The sequence below is a fragment of the Antedon bifida genome, chromosome 2 (assembly GCF_963402885.1).
Source record: "Antedon bifida chromosome 2, ecAntBifi1.1, whole genome shotgun sequence".
NCBI lineage: Eukaryota > Metazoa > Echinodermata > Crinoidea > Comatulida > Antedonidae > Antedon > Antedon bifida.
In genome coordinates, this window is record NC_136227.1 from 18,927,533 (window position 1) to 18,938,706 (window position 11,174).

The 11,174-nt window shown below is 34.0% G+C and overlaps 1 protein-coding gene across 1 annotated transcript; it reads left to right on the plus strand.

The window, feature by feature from the left end:
- The first annotated feature begins 244 nt into the window (after positions 1-244).
- Positions 245-10,900, plus strand: LOC144835166 (RPA-interacting protein B-like). The gene is made up of 7 exons (XM_078690227.1): positions 245-446; positions 3,519-3,683; positions 5,658-5,733; positions 8,775-8,886; positions 9,265-9,328; positions 9,890-10,036; positions 10,406-10,900. The coding sequence occupies exons 1-7, from the start codon at positions 315-317 to the stop codon at positions 10,433-10,435; spliced, it is 726 nt and encodes a 241-aa protein (XP_078546353.1). The 5' UTR covers positions 245-314; the 3' UTR covers positions 10,436-10,900.
- The last annotated feature ends 274 nt before the right edge of the window (positions 10,901-11,174 follow it).

The window sequence follows — 11,174 nt, forward strand, 5'->3', positions numbered from 1 at the left end:
TTTCAAATTATTAATTCAAAATTTCGAATTACTATTTTCGTTAGAACGGCACTAGCCTAAATAGGCTTTCGTATTAATTTGAAATTTCGAATTATAAAATTCGGAATTTCAATTAAATTCGTTATTTCGAATTTCTGAAATTAATATAAATTTTGTTTGGCCCTAATGGGCTTTCGTAGATTCTGCTGGATACTGTATGTATATTTTTTGGCACGCCATACTTTACACACACAGTAGCTTCCGCGGCAGCAACAGCAACAGCCAGCCACCACACACACACACGCCAACCACGCCACCGACAAGACAAAACGAAAATGGCAGCTCCGATGGAAATTGATGGTGGTTCTTCCAAATTTTCTAGCCCAACATCTGCAAAATGGGAACGTGACCATAGGGCACTCTATAAAGCCACTACTCCTCCTTCTTGGAAAGAAACATACCGCAAGGTACTTTCAATCCCTTTCTTATCTTTCCATTCAGCCCCACTCAGTCAAAATTCAGGAAGTGAGGCCTAGGCCTAGCCTAGGCCTAGGCTAAGTCTAAACGGGACCCTACTATAGCTAGCCTACTAGAGTCTAGACATAGGCCCTCTAGTAGGTGCGCCGGGCCTAGCCTAGGTTTAGATAGGAGGCTAAGGTAGGTCTAGGTCAATTTCTAGGTTTAACTGCCTCATATTAGGAACTAGCCTAGGCCTATCTATATATGGATGACAAGACCAATAACAAAACGATTCGGGCCACTTTTGGGCTGAAATTTCCCACTTTTTTTGGGCCGAAACATCTCATTCTCACTTTATTTAGACCAAATTCATAATCATTTTTGTTGGTATTTATCACGTTTTTAAAGGTGTTTAACAATCTGTATTTTATTGATATTGACAATTTTGATATAGATAGATAGGCCTAGATAGGCCAACTATATATAAATAAATTACTAAAAAAACTTCGAAAACTTTGTTTATTTCGTGCATTCGCCAAGTGGCCAACAGAGGGGGTAACTTGTTTACATCGTTCGCGTTACTAAAACATTATCATTTTCGACGATGTTTTCAAAATGTTTGCTTTATTTCATCTTTATCCCTAGTATTACTACCCCATAGTCTTTGTGAAAATAAAGTTTGCGGAAAAAAGATTATTTTATGCTTATAAAATGCATATCAAAGCGGATAAATTTAAGTGTGCCGAATCATCTCGGGGCCGAATTGTCCTGCTACTGACAAAACGATTGGGTCCATTTCGTGACACCCGGGTTTCATTTGTTATTTTAAAGTCCCATTCCCTACGTTTTTTAGATCTTATTTAAGGTTACAAACTACATTTAATGTAAAAATAAATATTATATGGTCCTATTGAGATAACTTTTTTGTCTTTAAACAGGTTAAAAATGTGAAAAATAAGTCGATTCTAGTAATTTTAGCGGGCTGCTATAAATCCCAACATGCAAAACAAAACTTTTCAGTGAATATACTAGGTTTTCCCAATTTGTATCAACGAAGTCTGGCAAAAATAGAAAGACAATTAATGCAATGTCGGGCTAGGTATATAGCTAGCGTACAATGTTCGTACGTTACCGATATTTACCAGCTAGGCCTACAAAACTAAGCCTAGCTAGGCTAGGCCTAAAGACCGTCCACGAGAGGTCATTCGCCGTGAGCTACTTAGGTAGTGCATTGTTTCTCACTTTTTATCATAATTTACCATAAAACGTACATTTAAGACAAGGAATGACCTGGTTAATGTTTTTAAAGTAATATATATGTATTATTTTTACAAAACGTCACAAATTGTGGGGAAGGGATCTTAAACCTGTTTTTTAATTATCATTATTAGTAGCAACTCATCAATAATTAGTACTATTGTTAGGCTTTTTGTGTACAATATCTGTTTTTAATCCACATTGTTCTTTTGTTTTAACATCTTCATTCCCCCAAAACAATTTAATTCAATTGATTTATGGTTAATCAATAAATCAATTCAATACAAACATCATAAAACAATTATACTAATATTGATCAGGCCTAGGAAGAAAAAAGGACTCAATCATAAAATAAAATCTTGCTGGCAATATCAGCATCTCATACTCGTTCACGTGAGTATGTGGTAGACTGAAATCTGACTGAACACCTAAGTCATGTTTTTAGATAAAATACATTTATTTATAGTATTTATCCGACAAGATAACTTGCATTATATATCACAGGAAATGTACAGTAGCCATAACCAACTTTAAACATATCGTTACCTATCCTCCGCCAACGTATCCGGTCCCTGGCCACGCTTGGCTAGGTTCCATGATTTCCATCCCAACTCTGTTCTCTCTTTTTCTACTGTCCATTGTGTTTGGACGTTCAACTTTTCTCCTCCCTTCAGGACACCATGTTAAAGCTGTCATACAATGGCAGTTATCCTCCATTCGTAACACATGTCCAATCCATTTCCGTCACATTGCCTTCACTTCTTCGCTTATTCTTCTCATTTTGGTTTTGTCATTATTTGAAATGGTATATGGCCATCTTATCTTCAATATTCTTCGCAAACATTTGAATTGAAATGTGTCAAGTTTCTTGTTGTCCCCTTCTGTTATTTTCCATGTCTCACAGTCGTAAAGTAACACTGATAAAACAAGTGAACTAAAAAGTCTTATTTTGGATGTCAAGGAATAGATGTTGGAGCTCCATATCTTTTTCAGTTTCATAAATTCCCCCATTGCTTTGCGAAGCCTGTTCTTCATATCTTATCCCCCTCCTCCTTGATTGCTGACAGTAGCACCTAAGTAAGTATATTTGTCCACCTCATTGAGTTGTTTCCAATTTATTGTTATCATGGTGTTCGATCGACTGTTTATCCTCAACACCTGTTTTCTTTGTGTTTATCCTTAAACCAGTCATTGCTGCATATTTATGTAATTTTGTCATTTTGGTTTGCATTTGATATACAGTTGATGACAAACAAGCTATGTCATTGACAAAGTCTAGATCCTCTAACTTGCTGGTAAGTTTCCATCTTATTCCCGTGTTGTTTCCTTCTGTTACGTGCTTCATGATCCAGTCCACAACCATTAGAAAAATAAAACCTGACATTACTTCTCCTTGCTTAACTCCAGTTTTGACTAAACCATCTCGACTACTCCCCATCATCAACCACTGCACACTCGCCATCTTCATACAAGATCTTTATCATTCTGATTAATTTTTGCCGTATGCCATAACTAGCCATGATTTTCCAAAGGCTGTCTCTGTGCACGGAATCAAACGCTTTTTCAAAGTCCACAAACGTGATGTATAAGGTTGACTAAACATATCGTAAGCCTAGTAATTTAAAATCGACAGATGAAAAACCCGGAACGGATTTTGGCAGTGACTGCTTTTGGCCACAAATTTAGAGCCAAAACTGGTCCGGCCGGACCGATTTTTGCCCCGGACCATATTTGTCGGGACATGACTGTTGACTAAAAAACTGAGAAATCAATTGTGAATGGAATTACAATTTACATTAAAAATTATTTTCATTATCTTTCAGCGGTGTTTGCAGAGACTTCGAAAAAGTCGTGATAATTTACTGGAACGTATACGATGTTCAGGATCGCTAATTCAGGATGGAAAGCTGCCTTCAGTTGTCACCGATGTAATGGAAAAGGAGTGGAGGGTATTAAGAGCAGAACGAAGATGTACTGATGTTCCTGATGTAATGTTTCATTTCTGGTTTAAATGCTTGATGAAAGCAATATATTTTTGTTTAGAGTCCCTAGTCTGGTATTAGGTCTAGTCCGTCGATGAATACAAATTTGATCAATCAATCATATTTTTAGTTGCATTTTATTTTACGAAATATAAATAATACTGTAAATGGAATTTTTTTTCTTTCTTTCTATACAGTAGTAAAAAATCGCCCTCACCGGAGCATAAGCTCATAATGTAATGAAACTTACACAGTAGGTTCAGAATATATTGTAAAGATCATTTCTTGATATTGTGTCATTCCAAATTTAGGATTTAACTAGAAAATTGGACCTTTATACCCAATTTTTAACCACCTCATGTTGTAAATTGTTTACTTGGAAAATTTGACTGAAATCCCGAGATATCGTTAGCGACCGTTGAAAAATAACAAAGCTATAAAACCTAAGCTAATTAACTGTTTATACAATAATTTAAGTATAGTTTACAATACATAATAAAATATATAACATATAAAGAAACCCAAATAAAACCTGTTTTTTTAAAAAGGGGGTTGGGGGGCATTTGTTAGGGGTGAAATGTAAAAATCATAAATAGAGCCTAGGCCCTATATGAGGCCTGTCTAGGCTAGGCCTACCCTAAACAAGTTGCTTCAGACGGTCAATCAATGTTTTTTTGGGTGTGCAACAAATAAGTTCACAGGGTACCTCCAAACCCTGCTATGCTACTGTGCCTGCGTTTACCGTAGCTGTAATTTTTACTTTTAGTTCGCCTTTATGTTTAAGAAAAAAATAAAAAATCTTGGATTGCTCTTGTGGCAAATGGCCGACGATGCAGCGTTCTTCGTTGTCCTTCACAACAGAAACAGCGTGTTTATCGTAGTTTATTGACATCAGCCCTCAACTTGATGAAAAGTTCTAACAACTCGAAAGGTCTTCATTAACCAGACGCCTTGCATCAATTCCGCGTTGTGTGAACAAACATGCGCTTGTCTGATCCCCATTGTTTTCCTGGTTTTTAAAGACCAGCGATGTATGTTGTCGCAAATAAAAAAAAAAGTCCAGTGTCCTCCCTACACGTGCGAATTACCCTACGCGCCCGGCCGATGTAGGTCTACATGTTTGTCACGCTGTTAGCGTACATCGTTATCACAGTCACTGAAAAATGTGACTTTCCGGGCTGAAAACCAATTCTAAACGTGAGAATCCTCTGTTTATATAGATTGGGCACTAAGGTGTGTTAATTAGAAAATGGGGGTTTATTAGGAACAATACGGTATGTTATTGTTATGTACTTTATTATACAATGTATTGTATATTGTATACTTAAATGATTGTATAAACAGTTAATTAGCGTAGGTTTTGTTACTTATTTTTCAACAGCTTCTCCTTATTTCATTCTTCATCGCATTTGTGCGCAATTTATGAATTTGCTATAAAAGTCTAATTTTCTCCTTAAATTCCAAATTTTGAACGACGCAATCTTTACAATATATTCTGAACCTACTGTGTAAGTTTCATAAATGTATGAGCTTATGCCCCGGTGAGGGTGATTTTTGACTGGACTATTAATTCAATTGTTTTGTTTCAAATCCACATTTTTTTAGACAGTGTGTTTAACTTTTTAATAGTGTTTTTCAGTGCCCAACCATTATCATTTTGTTTATCTCTGGAAGCCTAGTCGTAAAGTTTTCTGCTTAAAACTTATTTAGGCTTTCAAAAGTTTTCAAAAAATCTTTTTTGCCTAAATTCGGAAGAAACGTGGGTTAATATGTCCTGGGCTGAAACATGCATAATCCATAACATACAGTAGGCCTACTCCCCATAAAGTTGTTGATTTTTATGTTATTGTGGCAGTAATAAAAAAAAAATTGAGATTTGTTAAAAACAATGGGACTTCAGGTGCGTGGCACGGGATCACAAGATTGGGTCTCGCACCAGTTGCGCGGGACTTAACATACTGTATGACTTTTTTTTTGCAGCTTGTAGAAGAGATAGATGATATTGACACAGTTCTAAGCATTATGGAAGAAATTCAACTGGAGCTTATGAAAGAAGGTAAACAATTTATTATTACTATTTACAGTGTTAATTTATTATTTAAATTCATTAAAAAACTTTTACATTAGGCTAGGGGAAATATTGTACATTACGGTTCTCATCAACACCACTACAAAATGCACTGTAGGTTTACTAGACTTTAGTTCAAAGTGATGAAATTACAATAATGGATTCCCACAAAAGAAAAATAATTTAAAGCTAATAGTTAGGGAATTTTAGGTTAAAAAAATGACAATTCATGTTGTAATGCATCCCAAGTCATCCCAAAAAAATTCCTCCATGAATTTTGAGCTGGGGACAGGGATAAGATTCCTTCGCTATTTTGAAACTCTAACTCTAACTAACTCTAACAGTCAAACGATCGATTTTCGCGATCTTGATTTTTAAATATAAATGAGATTTTTTTTCTAGCAAACTATTGCCCTTAGGCGTCATCTACAAATTATTTCAGACCACAAATCAGTGTCCAGACGTGTTTTCTATTGTTTACCCAAAAAAACGCATCTCAAAACCCGTCTGATTTGGCTGCGTCTAGACGCCAATATGCATGTTCGACTATGGCCCCGCCCCTATATACGACTGACTGCACATACAAGTGAATTCATTGAGAGCGTGATATTAAATTATTATTTACAACTATACCCTCAATCATGTGATAACCGGAATACACGATTATCAATTTTGGGGGGATCAAAGTTTTAACAAAATAAACACTTTGATTACACAGTGGTTGAGACAGGTTTTTAATAGTTATCACATTTTTAAACACCCTCATAATTAATGGACTCTACCATTATTGATCTGCAAAGATCGTACATCGCACGAGGTTGTTGAGGCGGTGTTTTTTGGTTTTACCAAAAAGGAATATATATATTCTTTGGTTTTACTGTACAGAGTACTACGATCCGCTTACGAACTTGTATGAGTCGCCAAGCAAGTAGGTCTACACATTTAATAAAAATTTACCTGACATTGTCGTAAGCTCTTTTGGTCAAACTTGTTATTTATATAGCGATATAATCCACCCGTTCTGGCATGCACGTTAGGCCTCTAGCCTAGGTGTACTCCTCACGATCGATCGATGTCTCTCCTGGTGGGGAATTACTTAAAAAACGATAAGATAATACACAAGCGGCATCTTTTGAATACTTATTTTGGTATCGGTCCTTCCTGAATACTGTAGGCATAGGCTAGGCTGTTGTTTATTACCATGGAGATGACATAATATCCGACGAAAGTTGGTTAGTAATAATTTATTGCATTGGAGAGGTCAACTTGTCCCCCGAGGCTACTTAAAAAGGCTACTTCAGCTACTCCAACCGGCCAAATTTGGCCGGTCGTCAAGTAGCCTTTTCAAGTAGCCTTTCCAGATGGTATAGTAATTACACGGAATCCTTTTCTGTTTATACAACACGCCAACGTCGATGCGTGTAAATTTAGCGTGTTGTATAAACGGGCCCTATGAGTGGGAATGGATATATATTTTATGTAATTGTATTGCTTTGTGGAGAACCTCTGGACTCATTGAAAATTGGTGAAATAGTTTCATTTTTCATCATCAATCTCCGTGTTTATGGGCCATTCTTCAGTAAGTGTCTAAAATCGTGTCCCGATACGTTGGTGGGATACAGACTGAAAATTCATCATCAAAAATAAAAATTCTTGACTTTTATCATAATCGACTTTGTAAAATTAATTAATTACATCCAAGATAATAACATTGATATTGTTAATTTTTATAAAAATGTTTCAGGCAACCCCTAAATCCTCATGTGCCAATCGTGCATGATCGCCGCATATATTTGATAACGGGACTTCTGTTCATGAAAATGTCCCGCAGTTTTGTGTCATATAGTGTCACACAATTTAAATGTGCCGTCTATAGTTTAAGGAAAGGTGGGGAAAAATTGATTGTGTGTTACAGTTGTAAACGAAGATACGAAGATATGGAAATAAAACTAGCCGCACATTATTTTCAATAAAAGATAAAAAAAGCTAATAAAATGAAGTTTTAGACAAATTACAGTTGCGTACCTTTATTGAACGTCATATCCGAACAGTATAGAACTCAACTCAACTCTTTTTTCAACTGGAAGACAATATATTCACAGTATCTAGCAGTATGTCTCCGCTGAGCTGTCCCGGCCAGATACATCATCTCCGTCACGCTCATCTCCGTCGCATTTCCCAATTTTTTGTTGTGACAGGGATGACAGCCAGTGGTAGATATGACTTTTTGTTATGTCGGGGTTTTTTTGTTATACATTTTTTTGTATATCTTTATTATGTTATTACATTGTATATCTATGTGACTGATCAATAAACATACTCAAATCAAATCTTACCGTCACATGATTGTTGAGGTTCGTCATACGTCACGGTTTCATCTCCGTCCTAAAATATTTCAGTAATGAACGCATTGTATAATTGAAATATAAACAATATTCTTCTACTATGTCACTGGTTAGTAATATTAGTTTAACAGAATTTTGTAAAACGTCAGTGACAGTCATACTCTTTTCTGAAAATGAATAGTAAATGGTTTTGAACGTATTTATAACATCATACTACATATATATGTTAAAACAATCATTTTTTTATTAATCGAGAAAAAAAGAGGGTATAGTATCAAAGAATTAATAATGGAAATAATTTTATAATTCGTAACCAGTTTTTTTCTATCTTTGTATATTCCATAAATGTGACAGATATGACAGCAACATGGAACCATGTATTTATAAATATGAATAAAATACAAAATATATAATAAAGATTGCGCCAAACATACGCTTGACATGTAAAATTTAAAAAATGTTTTAAAAAAAAGTTTTAAAATTGATTTTCTCGGATATATGTACAGTATGTGTCCGTCTTTCGAAGCAATGGAATAATGTAATCTATTTACAGTACCTTGTACTATACTTCGAAGACACACAAATATAAGTTTGCAGAGCTTTTCTAATTGCATTATAACTAATATTGTACTGTTGTTTAGGCTGCCTGGTAATATTTATTTAAAATAATTTTACTTGATTTAGAGCAAACTTTACTTGGAGAATATGAGGCACATTTAAAGCATGAGGAAGAAGTGCTGTGTGCATCAGTTGCTAATATGCATACTAAAGAAGTCACCTGTCCTATCTGTAAGAGGTTAGTGTAATTCTATTATAATGAAACATTACCAATAATCTAATTATTTTATTCTATTTTATTATATGTTCAGTTAGCAATATAAATTATACATTAGCCTATACTAGAAATTGCAAAGCTGCGCATGTCTATTAGAACGCTTCTCATTGGATAACAAAAGACCTCCTACAGACTATGCACACTGTACAATCGTTGCCTGCAATAGTTTATTTCAGAGAGTGAAAACCATAGTTGTCTTGGGCCAATGTTTTGCAGTCCAAAAATTAAATTTTGAATCTGACGAGCAATGAAATGTGGAGGGATGTTAAATTGTTGTGCATTATTTGAATATGCTGTTATGCAGCAAAAACAACATTCATTTAAAAAATTTTTTTTTAGAAATGGACTTATGGAAAATAAAGGTGTAATATTTTGTGCATGTGGACTTAGGATTCAGACGGAGGTTACATTTTTTTTCTTTAATACCATGGCCCACACACATGTTTATTTTAGTCTTAAATAAATAAAAAATGTGTATGACCACATTACATACTGAGCTAGCAATATCATTTTATTGGCTCAACGTGTAGATCAATCAGTTTTAAGCTTACCATAGTCTTACTAAATGTTTCGGACGACGACAACCCCCTCAAAACGCCCCTGGAGATCAGAACGTGTGAAAATCTATTTGTGACGTCACTAAAAGAAACTTTTGTGTTACAGAGATAGGAATTTTAAAGTAAATCATTGACATGAAACTATGGAAGTAATTACTTATGCTTTTGAAATTTTTATTCTTGGATAAGTAAGTTAGCTTAATCAGTATTTATTTTTGAATGACTAATTTTGTCATTTTATAAGTGAAAACATTTTTTTTTCTATGGAAGTGATGAACTTTATTAAAACTACAAAATAACCTATTCAAAGTCTGATTTAATTAATCTTGATTTTTAAGGTTTTTGAGGACAATATATCTTTAAAAACCAATTAATTAATTGACATCATCCGTTTTTTATTTTTACAGCAAGACTGTTTAACGCTTAGTAATGTAAGGCAACAGTTAGGTGATGGAGTAGATTTGCATACAAACAGTATGTGTCTTGGTCAGCCTGTATTTTCTGTTAATTCACTGGATATGATTGGCAGTCAGAATTTATTGATGTCATGTGAGGTAAGCGTGTATAATATGGATATTAAAAAAAAAACATGAATTTTGTTTTGTATTTTGCCATTTTGTCACAATAGCCTTTAGCATGAACGGAAATCCTATATTTGTATTTTATATTGAAAACTTAACCAATAACATACAGCTACTTTGATTTACAAAAAAGTATATGACACAAAATACAATGTACAAATGAGCACTGCAACCTATAGTCATAAAATAGGCGAATCTTCATGGATCTCCTTGTCAGGCTGTAGTTCTGTTCTTCCTATCTAGATTCACCTGCACCCAATCCCAGTATAGCTTACAATTTAGCTGCAAAACAAACATACTGTAATACAGGGAAAGGACAATTATTATTTTTGTATCTTTCAGGACTGTGATTTTCTTCATGTTGTTATCTAAATATCAACAATCAACTACTCTGTATACTTCAAAGTATTTTAAAAGTTTATTTACAAGTTATACCTCTGTGTATTTTGTGTATGTATATTGATTATTAGTGTGCTCAATGAAATGTCAGTATCTAGGTTTCAATTCAATTATTGTTGCTGCTGTTTGTTCTAAAGTTGTATATGATGTGATTTCTTTGTATCTTTTGTATGTTTTTAGCATGTTAAAACCAAATATATTTTGTGTATGTGTAAACTTGTGATTTATAATAATGAAAATAATCATATGTAGGATATGAAAAGAAATTCCATGATTAGTATAAACAGTTATTTTGCATCAGTGATAAGAGAGATTATCTGTAAAAGCAATGTTTCTATGCAAGCCTTACATTTCTCATGGAACAATTGATCTTTTAATTGATATATATAATTGTGTATCTAATTAAGAAAAAGTTGTATATGCATATATTGTAGTTTGTTTGAAAAACAGTATCATTATTTATTTTAAATGTCATGACTTTATTGTGTAGGTATATTTATATAACATTTTTTTATTCAAAGTTTGATTTGGTGCTAAAAATGAACATTATTATTAGCCCTTTATTTAGTATAGTTATTGTCATGTTTTGCGAAACATTTGTGTATTTCATTGCTAATCATGCTATTAAATTTGAGAATTGCAATACAATAGAAAGACAATTTATCATTAAATTTACCAGTCTCAGATTAGTTTTGATTGAACAATTGTACAC

Excerpts from the sequence above, each read along its gene's own strand:
- LOC144835166 (XM_078690227.1), top strand. The coding sequence starts at position 315 with ATGGCAGCTCCGATGGAAATTGATGGTGGTTCTTCCAAATTTTCTAGC. Across the intron at positions 447-3,518 it reads GGAAAGAAACATACCGCAAG|CGGTGTTTGCAGAGACTTCG; the intron begins GTACTTTCAATC and ends ATTATCTTTCAG. Across the intron at positions 8,887-9,264 it reads ACCTGTCCTATCTGTAAGAG|AAATGGACTTATGGAAAATA; the intron begins GTTAGTGTAATT and ends ATTTTTTTTTAG.